This window comes from Cupressus sempervirens, chromosome 9 (assembly GCF_028749045.1).
Source record: "Cupressus sempervirens isolate cs-2001-9-10 chromosome 9, ASM2874904v1, whole genome shotgun sequence".
NCBI lineage: Eukaryota > Viridiplantae > Streptophyta > Pinopsida > Cupressales > Cupressaceae > Cupressus > Cupressus sempervirens.
Window position 1 is genome coordinate 446,100,546 of NC_143126.1, and position 24,776 is coordinate 446,125,321.

At 35.5% G+C, this 24,776-nt stretch overlaps 1 protein-coding gene across 2 annotated transcripts in view; it reads right to left on the reverse strand.

The window, feature by feature from the left end:
* Nucleotides 1-5,461: 5,461 nt before the first annotated feature.
* LOC149539224 (uncharacterized) overlaps nucleotides 5,462-24,776 on the reverse strand; it is a 48,817-nt gene continuing 29,502 nt past the window's right edge. For both annotated transcript variants that reach the window (XM_089800558.1, XM_089800559.1), the window contains exons 5-6: nucleotides 15,241-15,351; nucleotides 5,462-5,862 (exon numbers count right to left, since the gene is read on the reverse strand). In XM_089800558.1, the coding sequence (XP_089656684.1) occupies nucleotides 5,692-5,862; nucleotides 15,241-15,351 (282 nt within the window). In that variant the 3' untranslated portion in view covers nucleotides 5,462-5,691. The remainder of the gene's footprint in view (nucleotides 5,863-15,240; nucleotides 15,352-24,776) is intronic.

The following is a 24,776-nucleotide window of genomic DNA, read 5'->3' on the forward strand; positions in this document are numbered from 1 at the left end:
GTAACTAATTTTAACCCTATAGTAGCAAAAAATACTTGTATAAAAGGGCTTATGGTTAGGGATTGTTTTAGTGTGGGTGATGCGAAAATTGCTTCTTGCAACGATATTGAGCTGTAAGGGATTATAGATTGTAATCATTGGATCGTAATAATATTGGAATTGTTGTTTGGTGGATGTAGCCCAGGGATTGGGTGAACCACATTAAATCTTGGTGTCTTGTGTTCTCTTTTGTGTGATCTATTATTTTTTGATATTGTTTATATTTGCATGTAATTGTTATTTATGTTTATGGTTTTATCCTAACAAGTGGTATCAGAGCCTAGTTGTTTTTCAATTATCCTTTGCAGAAAAGTCTCATAGTTGAGTGGGAGCAATGACATACAAGGGTAAGCTGAGGGTTGACAAGTTTAATAGGTAGAACTTTCAGTTATGAAAGATGCAAATGGAGGACTATCTCCATTAGAAGGATCTATGGAAGTCGTTGGAAGAAAAAACTAAGAACCAAGGAACTATGCCAAATGAGGACTGAGAGATTTTAGACAGAAAGACACTTGGAAGCATTCGATTATGCCTGGCATCATTGGTCACATTCAACATTACAAAAGCGAAGACAACAGAAGAGTTGATGGAAACCCTAGCGAAATTGTATGAAAAGCCCTCGGCTTCAAATAAGGTATTTCTCATGAAACATTTATTTAACATGAAGATGGTAGAAGGTAGATTTGTTGCAGATCATTTAAATAAGTTTAATACTGTTACTAATCAGTTATCTTCTATGGGTATTAATTTTGATGAAGAAATTAAGGCTCTTTTGATTTTGTGTTCTTTGCCTGAAACTTGGAATGGCTTGGTAATGACTGAGTAATTTTGTTTCTGGATCTAATACCCTAAAATATGATGATGTGATCGATGTTATTTTGAGTGAAGAAACTCATAGGAAATCCTCAAGTGGATCTACATCAGGAAGTACTTTGAACACACAAAGTAGAGGCAAAACGAAGGAGAGAGGAAATAATTTCAGAAATTGTGAGAAATCAAGAGGAAAGTCAAAGGGGAAAAGGTCTCAATCAAGAGGACCAAACGACTGCTGGTACTGTGGGAAACCAAGGCATAAGAAGAAAGATTGTTGAACTTGAAAGAAAAATGAAAGAGATAAACCCGAAGAGAACAAAGAGGCAAATGTGGTAAGTAACAAATTCAAAGAGAATGTTTTGCTTCTGTCTTTAGAAAGTGTTGATGATTCATGGGTTTTAGATTCTTATGCTTCGTTTCATGCTACACCTCATAGAGGTTATTTCATTGATTATGTCCAAGGGGATTTTGCGCTTGTTTATTTGGGGGATAGTGAAACCTGTCAGATTGTTGGAAAAGGAAAAGTTAAGATTAAGTTGCAGAATGAGAATCATTGGCTACTATATGAGGTAAGACATGTTCCAAGGCTGAGTAGGAATTTATTTCCAACAGGGCAACTCGGTGATGAGGGTTGCGAAGTTAATTTTAATGATAAAAATTGGAAAGTTTCAAAAGGTTCACTTGTAGTAGCAAAAGACGTGAAAATAGGCACCTTATATCTTTGCATAGGTCATATTGTTCCTTCTACTTTGATTATTTCACAGAAAAATGAATGTTTAAGAACAATTATTGCAGTTGAGGAGGGAGAACAAATAGCTACTATAGATTTTGTTACAACACTATGGCACAATAGAATTGGGCACATGAGTGAGAAAGTTATGAAAGTACCTCATTCAAAGCAAGTTTTACTAGGTCTGAAATGTATTAATATGGATTTCTGTGAAAATTGTGTATGGAAAACAAAAGAGAGTGAGTTTCGTGAAGACTGAGAAGGAAAATAAAAGTGAGAAATTAGAGCTTGTGCATACAGATGTATGGGGACCAGCTCAGGTACCCTTGGTGGCTCTCATTATTATGTTACATTTATTGATGATGCAACTAGAAAACTATGTGTTTATTTCTTTAGACATAAATTTGATGTATTTCAAACTTTTAAGAAATATAAATGCTTGGTTGAAAATGAGACTGGTAGGAAATTAAGAATGTCTCAGATCTGATAATAGTGGTGAGTATTAAAGTCCTGAATTTGAAGATTATTGCTCCACTAATGGTATTCGTAGACATAAAACTATTCCAAGGACTCCATAGAAAAATGGAGTGGTTGAACGCATGAACAAGACTATAATGGAGCATGAGGTTACATGCAGGGTTGCCCTTACACATGTGGGTGGAGGTTGTCAATACTGTTGTATATTTGATTAATAAAAGCCCCTCTACTCTTTTGAGTTGTGGTATTCCAGAGGAAACATGGACTGGTAAAAAAGTGAATTATTCTTTTCTCAAAACCTCCGGTTGTGAAACATTTGCTCATACAGATTCTGAAAATAGAACCAAACTGGAAGCTAAGTCAAATAAATGTGTATTTGTTAGATATGGCATTGATGAATTTGGTTATAGGCTTTGGGATTTTGAAAATCATAAAATTGTAAGAAGCAGGGATGTCATTTTCAATGAGAAAGTGTTGTACACAACTTTGTTACAACAACATGAGAAGAAAGAAGATGATTATGTAGTGTTGGATGATACTCCAAAAGATGATGTTCCAGCAATTCATCATGATGTGCAACAACTGCAACAACAAATACCACACACACTAGTGAATGTTAGATGGTCAACAAGGTTAAGTAGACCTCTAGAAAGATTTTCTCCTTTGTATTCTATTTTATTAACAAATGTTGGTGAATCTGAATGTTATGATGAAGCTATGCAGGTGGATAATAAGTTTCAATGAGAGTCTGCAATGAAAGACGAAATGGCTTCTTTACTGAAAAATAAGACATGGGATTTATGCAGGTTTCCAACAAGTAAAAGGGCTTTACAGAATAAATGGGTTTATAGATTGAAAGAAGAGGATGAAGGTAAGAAAAGATTTAAAACTAGGTTAGTTGTAAAAGGATTTGTACAAAAAAAATATTGATTTTGATGAGATATTCTCTCATGTTGTTAAGATGATTTCTATTCGCATTGTTTTAAGTATTGTCGCTACTAAAGATTTGCATTTGGAGCAGTTTGATGTTAAAACAACCTTCCTTCATGGTGATTTGGATGAAAAGATATATATGGCTTAGCCGCAGGGGTTTGAGATCAAAGATAAGGAGAACTTATTGTGCAGATTGAAGAAAAGTTTATATGGCTTGAAGCAAGCACCTCAGCAGTGGTATCTGAAATTTGATAGTTTTATGCATGAGCATAGATATAGTAGGTGTCATTCTAATCATTGTGTTTACTTTAAGAGGTTGGATGATGATAGCTACATTATTTTATGTTTATATGTTGATGATATGCTTGTAGCTAAGTCTAACATGAATCATATTAAGGGGTTGAAACACCAATTAGCACATGCATTTGCTATGAAAGATTTGAGGGCAGCAAAACAAATCCTTAGTATGAAGATTTGCAGAGATAGGAAGAATAGGAAATTGACATTATCTCAGGCTGATTATATTGCGAAGGTGTTGCAACGTTTCTCTATGGAGAATGCTAAAGTTGTCAGCACACCTTTATCTGGTTATTTAAAGTTGACTAAGGAGATGTCCCAAGACACAAGAAAGGGAAGATAAGATGTCTAAGGTACCTTATGCTTTAGTTGTAGGAAGCTTGATGTATGTTATGGTATGCACAAGGTCAGATATTGCCCATGCAGTGGGAGTCATTAGCAGTTATATGAGTCATCTAGGAATTGAGCATTGTAATGCAGTCAAATGGATTCTTAAATATTTGAGAGGCGCATCTAGTAAGTGTCTACACTTTGGGGACTCTACTACTGATTATAGGGATATGTTGACTCAAATTTGGCAAAGGATATTGATACCAGGCGGAGTACTACAAATTATGTATTTACTGTTGGTAGGGTAGCAATGAGCTGAGTTTTTAGATTATAGAAAGTGAACGTTTTATCCACTACAAAGGCAGAGTATGTTGCTGCTACAAAGACAACCAAGGAGATGATATGACTTTAGTTCTTCTTGGAAGAATTGGGACACCCTTAGAGGGATAATTATTTGTTTACAAATAGTCAGAGTGTCATTCATCTTGCGAAGAATTTTGCTCTGCATTCAAAGACAATACACATATAGTTGCAGTAACATTTCATTCGGTCAGCTTTGGATGATGGATAGTTAAAGCTGGACAAGATACATATAGATGAAAAATCCAGCAAATATGTTTACAAAGGTAGTAACAAGGGAGAAGTTGAACTCCTCTTCAACTTCGATTGGTCTTCTAGACTGAACATGAATAAAAGAACAACAGAGTCTAAGGTGGTTTGATCCAGTGGGAGCCTCATGAAGTAGCGGCATAGCTACATGATTAGTCTCCATGTGGGAGATTGTTGTTTAGTGTGGAGCCTGATCAGTCCCCAAGTGGGAGATTGTTAGATTGTGGTGACTGATCAGGGAAGTACTGTACATACTCCATAATTCCTCGGCAGGGTTCTGGGCTACTATATCGACATTTTATGGCCGACATGTTGTAACTAATTTCAACCCTAGAGCAACAAAAATACTTGTATAAAAGGGCTTAGAGTTGAGGATTGTTTCAGTGTGAGTGATGCGAAAATTGCTTCTTGCGAGAGTATTGAGCTGTAAAGGATTACAGATTGTAATCAGGTTATAATCACTGAATCGTAATAATATTGGACTTGTTGTTTGGTGGATGTAGCCCAGGGATTTGGTGAACCACGTTATATCTTGGTGTCTTGTGTTCTCTTTTATGTGATCTATTATTTTCTAATATTGTTTATATTTGCATGTAATTGTTATTTCTGTTTGTGGTTTTATCCTGACCCCTACCTCCAGTTTCTCGGGTCACCAAATCTCAACGTCTACATTCCTACTTTGCGTGAATGCCTGCATTCCTGCTCCACCTAGCTAGATTTTTGCATAAAATTGATGATACAAACTTTAACTAAAAAAATCTTTGGATCACAATTTTCTAGAAAAACATTGTGTCAAAAAATAACTTTCTGATTTTTAGTTATTTTCTGATTTTCCCTAGCCTTAATTCTAACCCAACTTTTTCCATAGTTTTACCCATTTATTTCCTAGATAGACTTTTTGCTGCTACGAAGTATACAACCATTGAGCTTTAACTTCACATGGATGCTAACCCAAAAGAGATTTCACACAAATCTGTATTGAAGTTTGGTTTAATGCAATACCATTATTTCCTGTAGCAAAATTTCTGTAAATCATGTAAATGTCTTATATTTATCATTTCCTAATGGAATGGAGATCCATGGTTCAATATGACCAGTAGTTTTTTTCAACTAGGGTGCAAGTACCACATCCTTGATCTAAGAAACTAAACATCTCTTTTTTAAAAAGACAACCTAAAATGTTATTAACAAACACTAATTTATTCTAGGTTCCGATCATTTTGGCAAAAAGAGTAAGTTAGAACACATGCTGATCACTGGTCAGATTATGTTGATATTGTGAGCTAAATGTTACTGGAAAATCCCTAGAAAGGTGATTTCAATGTTTGATTAGCTCTGGTGCATATCTTGCACTATTTAAAACTTTAAGGATTGAAGACAATGTAGTACAATATTGTAATAAAAGATTAAAACATACAGTACAATAATGAAAGAAAAGCTAATTTATTTTGGTGTGGCTATTGCTATTTAAATCCATCATCACCGTTACTCAACATAGCAGGGGAACTGCTATTTATAATACAATCTTGTGCTGGTACTAAAGGCAATTTCCCTCCATAGATTTCGGGAAGTTGACTTTCCTCAATATCACTCAATAAAGTTTCCTTAAGATGCTTCTTTTCAACAAAAATAATCTGCAGCCCGATTCGAACATTAGAGGCAATTTATCTACACAATTCTCAAAATAATCTAAATTGTGTTCACATTGCGTTTTAGAAAAAGAATTCTTGCAAATAAAATGATAAATTCAAAATCACATTAGATATGCATACTTGTCCTGTTTTTATTAATAAACACTGTATCTTAGAACTGCAATATCTATATGCTTCCCAAACTAATTTTTGTAGAACTTGAATAGGCCATCCTCATGATTCATAGGAATGGTTACTTGCAAAATCAAGAGTCTCTGCTTATATAATTTTTACTGTATGTCATATATGCATCACTATGAACATGAGCATTTATATTTTAGATCGGAAAAGATCGCTGAAAATCTAACATAAAGGGTATAAATTAGATATCTTGATATTGTTAAGGAAGAAAATCAGCATTTCTACCAATGGACAATGCAAGTGTTCAAGATTTGCAAATTAACAAGCATAAAAAGTTAAAAAGAATAAAGCAAGGACATAAAACAGTGGTGTGTAAAATACCCTTTTTGGCTAACTTAGGAAATAGGGACGATTACCATGCAAACTCAATTGCAAAAGACTAATTTGATAATATTCTTACTTAACATTGTAAATGATGATCAATGCTAATTCTTAGGAGTGTTAATATATAAGATTAATTGATAAATCACTGCTTTCTCTAATATGACACTTAGAATATGCAAGATGATTAAGTATTTCACTGCTTTCTCTAATATGACACTTAGAATATGCAAGATGATTAAGTATGTGTATGTGTGTTTTGATAATACTTAATTTTATCTTATAATATGTATAGTCTGCCAATCTTACAATAAGAATCACTGCTGTGTCCAAGGATTATATTCTAATCTGCAGATGTATAGTTTGGTTCTCTCTAATATAGCAGTATAAAGTATGCAATGAACTTCCTTCCAGTAATGTTGTGTCTGATATATCTGCTAACTATGCAATGGTCAATGTGGTGATGAGCCTGATAGGTCGATATGCTTAGACAATCACAAAGATGTTGCTATATTTGATATATTGGTCTGTATAAGCGACAATGAGATGATGATATTGGTTATAGCAACAAGGTTGCTGTTTTTAACATGAATATGTATACCTGCAGATCGTGCCATCTCTGATAGATAGTTCATTGCTTGCAACCGGATCAAGTTTTCAACCAAACGAATAAAAATTGATTAGTAAAGAATAAGCTTTAATCCGATATATGATAATTCCATGATTGATGGGAATTTCGTCTTGCACTGTCTTTATTTAATGAAGAGATGCAATGAACCAAATGTTTCCAGTCTCTTCCTCTATGTTCCTTTGTTAAATCACACCTTTCATAATCAGACTAATTTGCATAACACACACAGATTGACATCTGCTTGTAATCGATTGACTTGCACTTTTAATTGGACCTATCTTATAACTGGTGTTTGCTGACAACTAATGGATCTTCTTTATTGAATCAATACTTAATGATTTACTGAGTTGACACAAAAAATCACCCCTGATCTTTTCAATTACAGTCAATGGATATCACTTAAGATTAGTAAATGATAAAAATATCATTTATCGACTAACATAATTAATGTTTGTGGTTACTCATAACTCATGCGGTAGTGATATCAATGATTTTTTTAACGTTGCTGCTTTTTGTGTCAATGATGTTGCCTCTTCATGGTTTCCAAAGTTGGACCCCGCTGAATTGCTAAATTGCTACCATACCTCGCTTGCTAATCTTCTGATTGCTAGTTATGGTATTGTCACTTCCATTGTAACTTTCTTCAATTTGATACTGCCTAAGGTTAATAATAAATAAGTCATTCATAAGATACTCATTAACTCATGACGGATATGTGTAGTTGTGTCGGTATCTTCTTGTGGATGATAGAGACACATATTCCCTTCCGCTGTCAAGATGGTCCACTTTAACTTGCTATCCATTTTAGGGTGACAATGTAATTTTTGTACCCATTGATAATGTTTGGCATTGATATCCAATATTAGTCTTGCCACTTCATGGCATTGGGTACTTCATCGTAATTGATTATTGATCGATATAAGTTTTGTCCATGACTTTTGGCAGTTTGGTTTCTTCCTTGAATATTCCATCGACTACCTTCCCTCTTTGGCATACTTCACAATGTTATCATGATGGTCAAAATGCCAAACTGGATCCATCTATTTGTGATTTTGTCTCTCAAAGACTTCACAAAATTAGAGCACTTGGTTGACTTGAAAAAGGATGGGGGCATTACTTGGTTCTTGTAAGATCAGACTCAAAGTCTTCAGATTCAAGGAGATGATAAAGAAGGGATTAAGCATTGAGAAAGACAGATGTCCAGAAAATGTTTTGCTTCCTTATTGGTGTAGAATATACAATTTGTTGCATTCAGAATTCACTTATCCATCATGCCAAGATGTCATCAAGCAACTCAAGTGCCAGTTTGGATTATCAAAGTCATCAAAGGAATGCATTACAACATCTGATGGTGAATGAAATGAGTTACAAGAGGTTGAGCCTAATGATCAAATTGCCTTTTCATGCATTGCATCAAAAGAAGAATGTGTTGAGCTAGAAATCAAGAGAGAACAATAGAAGACCCTCCATCAAATGAAATCATAGCAAGTGAAGATCAGAGTTTGGAAGTGTTAGAGCATGAAGAACACGTTATTGCAACCTAAGTAAAGACTGTCGAACAATTTGAATTGGTGCTGCAACTGGAGATTGTGTTCGAGGAAAAGCTTTGGGAAGTATTTGAAGATCAACCTACCAAAGAAGCCTTAGTTTTTAAGGATATACTTTCAGAGCTTCCCAAGGATGCATGGCCTAAACTTACTCAACATGAAGGTAGAGAACTAGGATAAATATTCCATATACCTGAGTTCAAGTTTGAACCTGCATTGCTCACTATAGAATAGTTGAATGATATATCAACTTCGACCTACTGAAGTTGTGGATGGTGAACAAGAATTTCTATCCAAGGACAGCATACAAGAATTTCCCATTCAAAGACGAAACATGCCAGGTTGTTTCTTTCCTTACTACTAGTTTTGAGGGTTATCAATTTGATTATGAAAAATTAGGAAAGACAACTTGTGTGTGGATAAATCATGGACCTAATAAATTGCCTGAATAGTTGATTTTGCATGACATCTTTCCTGAATATGAATGTGAATTGGTAAAAAAGTTCTGTAAGTACAAATTTGTGGGACTTCGAACCTTGAATAATGCCATGCAACTGTTGAACGTTTTGAGAAATCACGTAAAGTCTTGTATATATTTGGGATTTTTCAGTTTTGTTAGCACAAGTATTTTGTACGTAGTTAGAGTAGGTCTGACTCAAGAAGTTTTAGTAGTTAATTTTAGTTTGCTTCAGGTTTGCCTAGTCAGATGATTCCAGTTTAGTTTATTATTTTTCTGTTGCTTACTTTTAATTTTCTTAGTGGGCTCCTTATTAGTGAGAAAGGTGTAGTTGTCTCAGCATACATGGGAACAACTATTCCATGTTCAGTTTATTTCGTGTATAATTATTTGTAAAGTGCTTTAGAATCTGAGGTTATTCTTCTCCAACTTTATCAGTTGGTAAGGCTTTGTCCTTGACCTAGAAGGAAATCATCCATTGTGTCTTGACACCAAGTCTTTCGATTACTATAATTTTTGCACCCAATTAATTCACTAAGTCATTGAGGTTTCTTAGAAGACATGGCTACTGCTTCAGCACCATTGTAATTCAAAAACCTACTGTGAGGTTCACTGCATATGAGCCAAAATGCTGAGTGTGAGAATATTAGAAAAGTAGTATCAAACGAACAGAGTTGAGAAAAAATGAAATGAAAAGAAATATCAAAGTATTTGGCTTTCTGAATTTGTGAATATCACTATCAGGGCTATAAACATTTGGCTGGGAGTAGAGCGATGTTTGTGGGAATCATAGCGATAACCTCGTCAAAGCTATGGATGTCTGACTAGCAATGGGGCAATATCCAAGATGCTTTTGAAGTAAGAATATTAGCATATCTTGTCACAATGGATTTTAGTAGTCTCAATGGTCTTTTGAGATGAAATGAATACATTTGCACACACTTGGGTGGTCAAAGTCAATGTGTTTTGATGCGATTTATGCTATCTTCCCTTTTAAGTATGTTTCTTAATTGATTTATAGGTTGGAAAGAATTATTTTAAGGTTTTGAGTGCGAGCAAAATGATCTTTTCTTCTTTAAATGTTCTGGAAGATTTAAAGAATTGGCACTGGTGTTGTAAATACTAGATAGATACACCCCATTGCAAATGGGACCTCTTCATTTTGCTTTCTAGCTTACTTTTTTATTTAGTTGTCCTTATCTTGGCAACATTTTTGGGAATAGGTGAGGTGTGGAATGAAGAAACTTTCCAAGGTTTGAATCGGAGTGACAACATCCAAGCTTGAGTAGGTTTGTCTTTAGGAAATTTGCCTCTAGGTCAAGATCCCCTTCAATACTTACATAAGTTGAGATGATGGTTATTTTGGAAATCCATGTTTGAAGTATGAGATTCGGAACTAAAATGTGGAAAACCTTGATCAATCATGAAGATTTCAAGAAGTGTGAAAGTTGCATAATGTTGTGAAAATGTTGCAACATGTTGTCGAAATGTTATGAAGGTTGTGATGTAAAAAAGAAATGAAAACTCAGTACTTCAAAAAAATGCCTACTGAAGAGGAAAAAAATTCCAAACTTGAAAGGGTAAAAAAAGGAAAATTCTGAACACCCTTAGTTGAAAAATGAAAAAATTCAAGAGAACTCCAATAAAAATGAAATAATCCTTAGAATTCTAGCTCAAAATCAATTTTTTTCCTTTCATTTACTGCTAAAAAGCTACATATCATTAGCATTTCCAGCTAAAAGGCACCATGCCTTTGAAATTTCCAGCTAAAAAGCACCATGACGTGAGTATCTCCAGCTAAAAAGCACTGTGACATTGAAATTTTCAGTTAAAAGGTACCATGATGCTGAAATTTCCAGCTAAAAAGTAGCATGATGTTAACAATTCCAGCCCAAAGCATACATGAAGAGGAATGACTTGACATTAAGGGAATTCAAGTTTCAAATGCATACTTAATAGGTCTGCAATTTCAAGGGGAAAATTGAGTTTTGAGAAGCACATTCAAAATCATTCAGATCTGATTGAAGGCGAACAAGACCAGCAGAGCCAATGCAACCTTAATCAGAATTGCCTTTTAAAGGATGAATTTGAGAGCACATTCAAGGAAAATTATCAGATCAAGGGTAAATTTCCTAATTCAGGAGCAATTCAAAATCAAGACATGTGAAGTTATATGGATGGAAATCAGAATTAAAGCAGATCCTAATGAATTATCCAGCCGATTCCAAGCAAACTCCAGCAGAAATCCAAAAATAAAGATGCACATTCAAGTAAATGAGGGCAAAAGCAAGAGATGCAAAGTCAGATCAGAAATTACCAGCAGACATGGCAAAATTTCCAGAAATAAGGTGAATCAAATTCAGATTGAGATGCAAAAATCAGATGCAAAGGACAAATTCCTCATTAATTGCAAATTTAAATAAAATATTGGGACAAATTCCCAGCTATATCCAGCAGCCTCCATCAGGAAAGTCAGATTCAAGCAAAATTAAATCAGAATTCAAAAGCAATTCCAGAGAATCAGATCATAAAGGGTCCAAACCAAGATCACGAAGAAGACAAATTCCATTAGACTATGCATTTCCAGACCTGGATCAAGCATTTATACGGGTTTCTAAATCGATTTCCAGATTGAGAAGGGAGTAGAATCAGATTTCTTTATAATCCATTTCCAAATCTAAAAAGCAAATCCAATTTAAGATCAGAGTTTTAAGACCTACTTCAAGAATTGTTTTGTTATGAAAATATTTTTAGGTTCTTCAAAATTGCATTTCATTGATCCAAGGTATTCTTCCTTTTTTGCAGAAATTAATGCATGGGATGATCTTGATCAAGAAAGATAAAAAGGATTAGCTCAAGGAATTCGCAAATCAAGTAATCAAGGAAGTGCACAGAGGAGGAATGAAGACAAGCTTAAGGAAAGGAATTAAAGATCTAGAGATACAAGGAAGTGGATTTCTCTACAAATCGGGAAGACCACAACAAACTTGGATTTCCCTAGGAAATTCTAGATCAGGTTGAAGGACTCAAAAACACGAAGGTCAACAATTTCAAGTCATCAAAGAAGAAGATGAGCAAGAATTCCAAGGATGAGGGTCATTCACAAAGATGAAGCAATTTGGGAATATGAACCATTACAATTGTTCACAAGAAGTAGATAGTATCAGAAGAGTTAATCAAAGTTAGAAAGATAAAATGTATAAAGAGATATCTCTTCTTTGTGATGAAGTATGCAAGATTACAAGTTATACATGTTGAGCTAGCACCTACTCATTTTCAGCCAATCAAGCAATTTCAAGATCAACATGTCTAAGTTCATCAAACAACTAGACATGTGGAAGGCAAATAATGTAATATTGTGACCAATTTTATCATCGCTTCATTGTTAAAAGGATATGTATTTAAAGACTTGTACTTTTCTGATTGGAAAACATTAAATGTATGTAGGTGGTAGTCATAACTACCCCAATTTGCTTCATTTCTAATTTGGAGGTCTATAGAAGGCTTGGCCTTCTCATTTGTAAAGTCATTAGAAGCAGATTGCAGAAGAGAGCTTAAAGCAAGTAGAGGTAGAGACAGGAGGAGGAGATCAGATACTGTTGCCTAGACCATGTTGAAATTAATATACGATTTTCATTGAAGATATGATGGATCTTTGTGTGTTGTTTCAACATTTTGCTTGGTTTGTACTTCTCAAGTTTTCGTAAAACTACATTGATTTTAATGGAGAAATGCAGAATATATTAACTCTTTGGTTCGTACAATTTGTAGATTGCTGATTGCACTGCAGTGCATGGTTATTCTTGAACGCACTTAAGCACTAGTTTGATCGTGGATGTTCATTTGGATTGCACCAGTATTGGGTATTTGGATGAACGCTACAACATGAAAAACCATTGTTACCATCAAGTTGTGTGTAGTTGTTACCTCATGGTGAAGCAAACCTTAGTTTAAGGATCTATTTGCCAGTGTTATCCATTAATCATAGTCCTTAGGTGTTATAAGTAAATTAGGCTTCTCTAGACCCTATCATTTTTATCTTTTATTTAAAGTTCAAGTCAGTTTGATTCAAGTTCCATCCACTTTGAAGGAAAGAGTTGATCAAGCCCACAGATAATAGCATAAGTCCCCTCCCTTTTACGTGTTACCAACAATATTGCATCAATTCGCTGATACTATATCTAACACAAAGTTGTATGTTTGCAATGTTAACCATGGGGTTGCCTTATTTGATCACACACTGTCATACTGTTCAACATTTTAAGGTTTTCTTAATCAAGAAAGGATAGAATGCTTGGTACTTTATTCTATTTTGGCAAGTGTCACAAATTACAATACACACATCAACACATTGCAAGGTAGAATCTTCACCAAGGATAGGTTAAAAAAGATTGGTATCGCTGATCTCGATAGATGTTCCCTCTATAAAAAAGTTGAGGATATGGAAAACCATTTTCTTTTGAATTGTATCACAATGGAATACTGCTGAAGAAGGTTTTGTTTAATCTTGGGTATCAAATTTCACAATGCAAGGAGGTTTGGGCCATGTTTAATGCTTAGCCTATTTTACATAAAGAAGTGGTCTTTTGATTTGGGAGTGTACTCCATCCATCATTATTTGGGAGTTGTGGGAGGAATGGAATCAAAGGATTTTCCATGACAAGGAGATGACGAAGACTGACTATTGAAGAAGATTGAGACAAGAACAGTTGAAAGTTTGAAACTATTAAATAGTGCTGCAAGAAACCAAATCCTAAAGAAGAGAAAATTTTCTACTTGAGACAATCAAACAATGATGACTCAGTGTTCCCCCTATTTGTGGGGCCAAGCAAGCTGATTTGCCTTTCAATCTACGAAAGGGTGTGAAATGGCAATCCCTGGATGATGAGTGGCTGAAGAGGAACTTCGATGGGGCTTCCTATAGCAATCCCGGTATAGTCAACACGGGATGTGTAGTAAGAAATAGTGAGGGACGTTTCATTCAGATTGTTGGGGCCAGACTTCGGATCCCATTCAACAATGAGCCGAAATTCCATGCTTCCCTTTTGGGGGTGAGAGTGGGTAAAGCATTATGGAGCAATCAGTTCCATCTGGAAAGCGACTCCCAAATTGTTGTCAATGCTATCATGGCACACCAAATGCCAAGTTGGAAGTTGGCAAAAGTTTTGGGCCAGATTTTGGAAGAAAACAAATTTTTAAAGAATTCATAGTCTCACATGTTTATCAAGAGGAGAACGAGATAGCGAAGGTGGCTAGGGTGGTAGTTGACGTTGGCATCAAAGTGCAAACAATCACATAACTGATAAAGTGGCAGGTTGGAGGTGCTCAATCATTTTAATTCATAATGCCTCACCTACTTGGGCACTCACATGGGACATCTTTGATAATGAAAGATTGAGGGTGAGCTGTGAGGGATGACAACCTGCTGCAGAACTTTGTAGTTTGGGGGGTCGAAATGGATGTTCAAGCACAGCAGAAAGAGGACGAAATTGGCATTAATTTCTTAACAGGTTGCATGGAAGGAGTGGAGGCCAAGGATCATTAGTGGGAAAACAATTTGGTGGAAGATGTGGATGAGGAGGATGCTGTGACGGGAAATGAGGCCAAGTGAAGGTGGTCAAATGCTTTGGTTTGACATGCAATTTTGACAGTGAAGGTCACAGTAATTTGGTTTTGATTTCCACTGTCTGGGATTTTCTGTGAGACACTTTTGTACTACTGGCGTGTATAGATACAAGTGGGAGGGTGGCTGGTTAAGTATGTGAATATATAATATATATAATGTACAGTGACCCATTTTGTTATGGGCTCATCTTGAGCTGAAGGCGCAGAAGTAGGTGGTCTGGTTCTACCCAAGATGGGCTCTCTACAAATGTAGCTTTCTAGAACATCATTATGCAGTTGTGGCCCCGAAAGCACCATATTAATCTATCCATAAAGAAAAATAATAATTTGTGCACTTAAAATTTGGAAAGAAAAATTGGGGGCAAATATTAAAAAGGAGGGGAAAATATGCAGTTACTACTTATTTCCAGCCCCTCTTTTCTTTCTCAGCTTATTTTCAAGTCTTAAATAATAAACAGTAGTTGCTCCACTAAAAAAGGAAAGCTTCCAAATTCTCCTTTCCCCATAATAAAATTTTTGCGTGGAAACACTCAAATTCAAGAAGATAACAAACTCAAGCAGCTGAATGTGAACATGGGAATAGCGAGAGACAATAGTACCTTTTGCTTGGTCACTTTGTCAATAAACGGATACACCATCTTCCATGCTGCCCAAAATATGTATGGGACATGAATCATAAGAAGTTTCCCAAGCCGCTCAGGATAAAAATTCTGTTAGAATGCAGTAATCTTAACACTGTTAAAACACAAAAACTTTTAACTTAATGGCACTTGAAATTTTTTGCATGGTGACTAAGAAGATAATTAAGCATGTCTTGTAAAGCATACATATACGTAATATAAAAGCTATGCATAACATTGTAAGAGTTTCAGACTGATGTTATACTGGAACTTTTACTTTTGCAGTGTTTCTTTCTATTAATAAATTTTTAGACACTTGACATCAAATATATTACACCAGCATCAGGTCAAAGTCAAACACTAGCTAACACAACCTCAATTGACGAATTATAACTGATCTTCAGGAAAACTTGATTACAGCAATAAAAGTTGGTAAGATCAATATGATCCTGAACATTATCTTGGCATCAACTATTTGCTTGATACAAAAACATGAAATTGAAAAATTGTATCATTATTTAACACATGCCTTCCATGTACAGAGGAAAACAAAAGGTAAACCAGAAAACAGTTGAAAAAAATATTATACATTAAGAAATTTTGAAAAGACTAATAAAACATAAGGGTACCCGCCATGACTTGGTTCACCTAAACGTCAACAGCCACTTCTGAATTGCAGAGGCTTGTTTACCAACAGATAGCACCACAAGCATTCACCCAATTCTATCAAGTCGCATGTGGAATAAACATGAAACAAGTTACATGATCAATTACAGGTCCAGAGGGTTGTTGACATGATATTATTAATTATTTCAATGTCCATGAATGACAAACAGTACCAGTTGACATGATATTATTCATTATTTCAATGTCCATGAATGACAAACAGCACCATACTGTAACAATGCGCATGTGAATATGCAAAAATGGCTAGACGAAGTAAGTAGCAGTTAAACCATGACGCAATCATGAATCCAAATAGCCATGCAAGAACTTATAATTAAGCATTACAAATAAGATGAATACAAAAAACAGAGACCAATTATACAAACCAACACTATCATACATCTATAACAATGCTCAAACCAGTTTAAACTTAAACCAACAACAAAATCATCCACCACCATGAGTGCAGCAATGCAAAACCTTATGATGTCCAAGACTGAGAGGGCTGGGTTGGGAAATCCTAGGATGAAGTAGGATAATCCCCTATAAATAAGCACCAAAGGTCAATAACTGAGAAATCTATTTGTTTATGCATATCCCTGTAACTTGAAGTTGTTGGGAAGGAAAACTAGAAGGCCGTCATTGCCAAAGCAAAGAAAAACCATGAACCATAGAATGAGACTAAAAGGACAAGAGTACCCCAGTAGCAGTACACAAAGGAGAGCTTATGTCATTAATCCATCCCCATTTATGTATGAATTGACAATGTCAAGGCACTTTATTCTCCGTATAACTGAAAGAGGTAATACATTTGACACTGAAAGAAATCTACTGTTAAATATTCACAGTTGAAAATTATACCACAATCTCATTTTAGAATGTTGTTATTGAAGTATTTATTAAAGTGAAAATAATTCTGCCACAGCTGTTCCAGCCAAGCACTCTATAATTTCATAGCATGGGAGCACATCTCTGTCTCAAAGATTGCCATTGAAAAAGAATGTTAGAATACACAAATCTGTAGAATGAACACAGATCATGGAGGAGATATTGATTACAGCCCAAAATTCCTATGATTGTATGAATGAATGAAGGATTTAAATAACATCCATGAGGCCAAAGCAGCCTATGGGACCCGCCTGCTAACAACTAGCCTAATCCATCTGTAGTCCTTTGACTAGTTCTTCTCTTCTTCGGTGTATTTTGATGATCAGGTTTGCGGTCTTATTTAGCTGCTTTTCCTCGAAGAGGTGGCCCGTACTGTTATTTTCTAGCATCTTTGAGTATTCGGATCTGATGTTGCTGTACGCCGGGCAGTCCGTGACAAAGTGATGTTCTGTCTCAATTGCCCCCGTGTCACAAAATAGGCATGTCCTATCTTCCCATTCTTCTTTTGGCACTTTCCATCTACCCATTTTGCATCTTAGTTGATGGGAGCTAGTTCTAAGCTGGGCTATAAGCATTTTGGCTTTCCACTTAATGGTCGCACCTAGATACCCCTTTTCCTCATGACATGCAATGGGGTTAAATACCTTAATATAGTGAAAAAATTTCCTCCCCATGCACCTTGTCCACGTGATGTTTCGGAATCTTTCGAGAACAAACTTCTTGATTTCTTCCGTACCATCCGAGCAACTATGAATGTTGACGTCCCATTTTTGCATCCATTTATTGTTTTGCTTCATCCATGTGTTTTTTCTTCTTTCTAACTTTTCTTCAGTGACTAGCTTAGGCCAGCGATGATTTCCCATGCTCTATGTTTTCTTTAAGTAGCATAACGGTCGGACCATTGCAACAACTTCCAAAGGGAAGGCACCCGCTTCAGCTAATAATATCTCGTAAGGCACCGAGGTTTTGATTTTAAGGCTGTTGATGATAAGGTGCTTTTGTATTCTTTCTACTTGTCTCCATTTCTGATCTGACAAGCTGCTGCCCCAAATTTCGCATCCATACAAGATCACCAGTGTGACAAGCAACCCAAATAATATTTTCTTTGTCTTCTAATCCCAGAGTACCGCATTCCTACACTTATTCTGTAAAGAATACAACGCCTTCCAGCCTCCTTGAATCCTCTTGGATCTGCATGTTTCCCAACTGAGTTTGTTCTGGAAGTCTATTCCCAAGTACTTGTATTCACTCACAATCTCTAAAGGGTTACCCTTAAAGAGAAAAGTGTTTGGGGGTCTTTTGTTTCTTTTCAATGAGAAGATCATAAGTTTGGTTTTGCTGGTGTTAACTTCCATAACCACCTCTTGGCAAAAGCTTTCTAACGCCTTCAAGTGCTCTCTCAAACCATCAGTTGTCTTGGTGATAATGATGAGGTCACTCGCATATAATAATAGTTTTATTACATAACTAGCTAGCTGAACCCCCTCATCATTGGTTCTATCTAACCATGCTTCCAACTTGTCAATGTAGAGCCCAAACAAAGTTGGGGATAGCGAGCATCCTTGTTTGACCCCTATGTCACTGCCAAAGCATTCCAATAGTTCATCCGTAGTTCTGATTTTGGCCTTAACCAGCTCATATAATCTGTGTACTATTGTCCTTAGCACCATAGGTATTCCCAGCTCTTCCATTTTTTTCCAAAGTTTGTGACGAGGTATTGTGTTGAAGGCTTTTTTGAAGTCCACAAAATAGCAAAAAGCTTCATCCCCTGGGGTGTCCCATATTTTCTCAACTAAGTATCTAAGAGTCCCCCTGTGATCAATAGTGGAGTGTTTCGGTCTAAAGCCCGATTGTCCCTTTGCTCTTTCTTCCTCAGTTTCAGCTTGTTTCTACCATGCTTCCAAATAGCTTACCAAGAAGACAGTTAATCATGATGGTTTGATAGTTAGAGGGGTTGTTTGTGTCTCCGCTTTTGTAGATCGAGACTGCATTGATTGTCCAGTTTTGGGGGAAGCTCTCCTCATTAGCGTTGTTAAAGATGCGGTTGATATGAGGTGCAAGCAAATCAGCCCCCCATTTTAAATATTCAGCTTGAAGCCCGTCAATGTCCATCACTTTACCTGTTGCTAACCTCCTTATGCCTTCGATGATATCATCAATGCTGAATAGATCTTCCGTGTGCATAGTTACTGGGGTATCATGTTCCTCTTGCTTGCGTCCATAGAGCGCTTTGGCATACTCCAGCCATTGTGTTCTGGTTATGTTATTCTCTGACTGCTTCTTTTTCTGTCTGAGCTCATTCCAAAACTTTTTGGCGTCGTTTTTCCCAAGCTTAATCAGCTCAAGTCTTCTTAAGATCACATATTGTTCTTTTGTCCGTCTTAGCAACTTGATATACTCCTTTTTTTTTTCGTTATCCTTTTGTCCTCTCATTTTGCCTTCTGCTCTCTTGCATTCATCATCAAACCACGGGTTAGCCGAAAATGTATTCTTAGTGCCTCTTTTGGGCTTAGATCTTTTACATTACTCAAGAGCCTTGTTGATAATCAGAACGAGGTTATCTTTGTCCACATGATGTTGTGTGGTAGTATTTGAGTTCTTTTGTTGATAAGTAGATATCCTACTGAGAGAGTTTCTGAAAATTTCTTGATTTTCTTGTGTCATTAGGATCCTACCAGCCAAAGGATCTTTTCTTTCCTTGTACACTTGTCGAACATTTTGTTGATCTTTTATGTGAGTGGCCAGCTTGAGAGAAATAGGATTGTGGTCCAAGTTTAGGCCAAGTGGGCATTCCTCTATCTCAAACTCCAATATCTTTGAGGTGTAATTATGAGAGCAAATGACGTAATCCACTACACTTTGTTCGTTGTAGGTTTTGCAAGTGATACGTCCTAAATTAGGCCATTTCCTCACCCCATTGCAAATGACCATGTTGTGAAGGCAGCAGACACCCAATAATTCTGCCCCAAAGTGATTGACCTTGCTCATAATGTTGGTTTGAAAGTCTAACATCCTTGCTAAATGACTTCCTTGAAGGCTTCTTGATCAAATAGAATAAAGATAAGCTTCATTTCCTAAGGAATATAATCAACAAATAGTTTAGAGGAGAAATTGAGGTCTAAGACATGGACGAAGGCCATCTAGTGATTTGGACACCCAGAGGACTTTGCATGTAAAAACTATGTACCTCGAGGACGCGTCTCCAGCCAAAAAACCCATGTTTCTGAGACGAGGACGTCCCGAGGACGGGGGTTGGGTAGGGAACGTCCCCCAGCCATCCCCAAAATTTGCAAATCACCAGGGGACGTCTCTGAAACTCGGGGACTTCTGGGAAAGAAAAGGGGGAATACTTGCTGTCCCCAATACAGAAAGGGACATCCAAAAGTCCCCTAACCGTACCAAGGATGGCCAGTCGTCCCTATTTTTTGTGAAGCTTAAAAAATAATTTTAAAACAAAAAGCTTTATTTTGTTTGCCCTTACATGGTCGTCCAATGGGCTCTAACACTCTGAATGCCCTAAAAGGTCAAAAAGGACCACAGTGGTTTTTTTGTCATTTGTTTAATTTTGCCTGTGAAGTTGGAGTGTGTTGCAGCTGGCTGGGGTTTTTATTTTGTAGGAAGAGGTGATTTTTTTGCTTCCAAGAGCTTGAGCAGCAGTTTACTTCATTTTTGTATATTTTGTTTTCTATGTTGAACTTGAACATGATGATAAAATTTTATGACAGCCCTCTAGCCTTTGGGCATATCTAGATTTCCATATTTTTATGCTATTGTTCATTGCTAAACTTATATTTAAATTTTTTTTTCACATATTGATATGCATATTGACAATTAAGTATTGAAATCGGTTATTATTTCCTAGATGGCATTCAAATGGTGTATGTTACAGTTCTATAATGTTTAAATGACATGCTTTGTGCTTAGTTTCATATGAATGACATGTATATTTGCAATTTTCAGTGTATATTTTAAAATTTCACTATATATATAGCCATCCCCATTTGCTATCCCCCCGTCCCCAAATTCACCAAAAAAATTTGCCGTCCTGGAAACCCGTCCTACCATCCTCGTCCCAAAAATTTGGGAAAACATAGTGTAAAAATGAGGCAACTTTGATTGCTTCAAACAAAAATGAATGTATCAGTATCAAACGGTCTGTAGGGGACATGTTCAACCCTAATGGAAAATGTTACACATCTAACAATTAGACAGAGCTACAGCCAAAAAGGAGGTAGTCATTTGTAGTGTGACTATTAGGCTTGTAGGAACATGGACACTTATTTTGGAAACAATCTCATAATCGATTCTCTATGTTACCCCTCTATGACTTGGAGAAGAGGTTCCATTCAGATGTATGGATTGCATGTTCTACATATTTGCAAGAGTTTGGTAATTTCGTTGGAGTTGAAACATAATTGGAAATGCTAGAGAATGATAGCAAATAATCTTTATGTATTTGTTCATGTAATGTCCCATGTTGGGACTTTACCTAACTTATCCTGTATTTCTCAATTGGGGTTTGGATTTTTATGTCCCCTAATAGTGTAGTTATTCATCTTATTAGATTTAAGTTATTTGTACAAATTATTATCATCCATACCCACCTTATTACTACTTCAACTCAATGAAGGGAGGACTAGGCATGCAAACCAAGGTAAATAGAGACCAACTGCAATGGGCTCCCTCAAAGTTTATAGATCCAAACCCTTAGCCTATGTCATAATTGATTCGTCTATGTTATCCCCTCTATGACTTAAAGAAGGGGTTCCATTCAGATGTATGGACTGTATGTTCTACATATTTGCAAGAGTTCTTGCTGGAGTTGAAACATAATTGGAAATGCTAGAGAATGGTAGCAAATTGAAATAATCTTTATGTATTTGTTCATGTAAGTCCCATTTTGGGATTTTATTTAATTTATCCTATATTTTTAAAATAGGGTTTGGATTGTTATGTCCCCTGGTAGGATTAGTTATTCCTCTTATTAGATTTAAGTTATTTGTACAAATTATTATCATCCATACCCACCTTATTATGACTTCAACTCAATGAAGGAAGGATTAGGCATGCAACCAAGGAGACTCGAGACCAACTGCAATGGGCTCCCTCAAAGTTTAGAGATTCAAACTCTTAGCCTATCTTGGGACTGTGCCTGCAAGGTGCTCAAGGTCACTGATCCCTACTCTATCTTGGGCAGATAGCCATTGCTTGGATTTATACAAGTCCCTCTTTGGAAACATCATTTTCCTCCCTTCTCAAATTAAAATAGTAATAGGTCTTGAGTGTGTGTGTGTAATATATATATATATATATAATTCTGATATTATTCTTATAAATAGATAGATATGATATTTATTAGACCCTCTAAGGGTTGCTTATCAATTCTTGGATTCAGATATATCCTTTTGTAAAGCAGTATTAAATCATAGTCAGTACAGTATATCCTTGATGTTACCCAATGCTTGCCAGTCAACAGATATAGACTCATTTGCTGATATCTTGCATAGAATAGCAGATATTTAACATTTATTCCCAAAATTCATTTATATCATTGCTTGATTAATCTTCCTCGTTGATGATGAATTGAATGGTGGAGGACGTCTTCTTATATCTTCTATTAGAAAGGATTGAAACCCTTCATAAGAGATTGTATCTCATCATAACATAAATCGATGTGCATCTGTTCTTAATTGATACTGGTCACCAGTCTCTTAATAATTAGTTATATGAACCGCTTTGTGTTTAGGCTTAACCAAAAATGGTATTATGTTTCCTAACAAATCCCTTACACGTAAACAACAACCAACTCCTAATCAATTTGTGTTATTTGATGCCAAATATCTGACTAATCGATATTGTTTCATCTATTTATAAATCACTTAATGACGACCAAGTTAAGGTATTGCTGTTACTATTGTTCAATAGTTTTTCGACTTCAAGCTGGTAATACATATGGTTTTTTATCAGATATGATTAATGTATATTAACAGTGTGTCAATTCTATCCTCTTTTCTCTAACTCGATCAATCAAAATAATCATGTCTTGTAATATATTATGGATCGTTATATGCTCCTGGCCTATTCAGATTACAATCTATCCATCAATATTTTCAGTACTTATAAATATTGCTGCCTGGAATAACCTCTTTTGTGATGCTTATCAATATCATTATTAACCTTTTAGCCGTCATTCTCATTAGTTCTTACGTTGCTATTTTTCTGGTAATACTATAGTAGCCAATTAATCTTTATGTATTGCTGCATCCTCAGATATGATTGTTTGTGACTTACAAACTGTTGAATCCCGAAGGATTCAAACTCTCACAATGTGATATAATAACCAATATTTATTCCTTCATATTTTCCAACGATATTATCAGCTGTTTGTATAATCTTATCGTTATATTATTAGTATAATATTATTACTATTTTAAATTTCTTAAATACAAAGATTAATTATGGGTTAGATTAATTACTAATATTATATATTAGTAATACTGTTGGTATTGATAAATAGTATTAATAATTAAATATTATTGATTTGGTTATTATTAATATTGATTAGCTAATATCATTATTCCAAACATAATTTAAGGAATTAACAATGTTTGAGCAAATCATTTGAGCAATATATTTGTACTGTAAATACCTAATTAGGGCTCATGACAGTTCATCAATTCATCTTGTATGGTGTTCACAAATGCCTTCAAATAGGGAACAAACTTTGTAGTTAGCAAAGGAGATAGTGGGTAGAGGAGGTATAACTTCATTCTTCTAGATTTTTCACCCATGCTAAGTTTCTCTAGGTCAATTCTTGTGTTTTCTTTTCATTATCATGCTATGTGTATTCTCTTTTCACTATTTAAAACCTTCCTTAATACTGTTTTTCCCTAAACAGCTTCATGTCAGGATCCTTAGGACTGTTTTTAGGCAGTTTCCTTTTAAGAATATCAAGTAGATTAGTCAAGTCATTAATTGATTTTAATAAGACAAGCGATGGAATATCAAAAATATTCATAGATTACATTGGTACCAAAGCTAAGTTTATTGACTTTCATGTAATTTTATGTGAGGTGTTGGTAATTTTCAGTTTGCGGTCTTTTTCCCATCACTGATCATGTAATGCATAAGGAAAAAGACTAAAGTTATTCAGTTATTTTGCAATAAGAAATAGCTACTCGGAACTGGAAACAATGGTGGCGCAAAACACTCAACTGCACATTCAGCAAACTGAAAACGATGTGGTAAAATCACTCAACCTATAGAAAAGCTTGACAAAATAGGGAAAACCTTGGAGGTGCTCATTGGGAAGTTTAAGTTGTAACAGATGAAAAAACTAGGAGAGTTGAAGACTCGTGAACTCAAAGAAGAGCAACTTTATTCCTCCTAAGGTTCACCTCCTTCCAAAGCATAGGTCAAATAGAAATTCATCCATTTGTAGTTAAATGTTAAAACATAAGCTAAACAACTTGGCCATCACCTTGCTCAAACTCTCTAAATATAAAACAGGTCATTTTTTGTAAGATTAAAGCTAGGAGGTCATGTTTTAATAAGGTCTGAGAGCTCGTCTATTACTCTTGAAAACTTACCACTAATAACTAGATGAGCTGAATTTAAAACTTTCAATTGGAAACAATGTCATCCGATTTTTATGAAAAGGTTGTATATATTGATTGGCTACACCTGAGACAAAAAAAGTTCAAAATGTCCAAACCTACAAATGGTTTTTGCTAGAATGTAGTTTGCATGCAACAAAGTATTATGGATTAGGATGTATTCATAAAATATATAGGCCAATCTTGAGCACTTGACCCAAGAGCATTGGCTTGAATTGGACAAGATAAAAGTTTCCTTCAAATCAGCAAAAACAATTAGAAACAAAATGGGAATTTTAAGCCCAAGGAAAAGGGAAAATAGAAAGGTACACATAATGCTTTAAATACAAACTAGAAACCATTGTT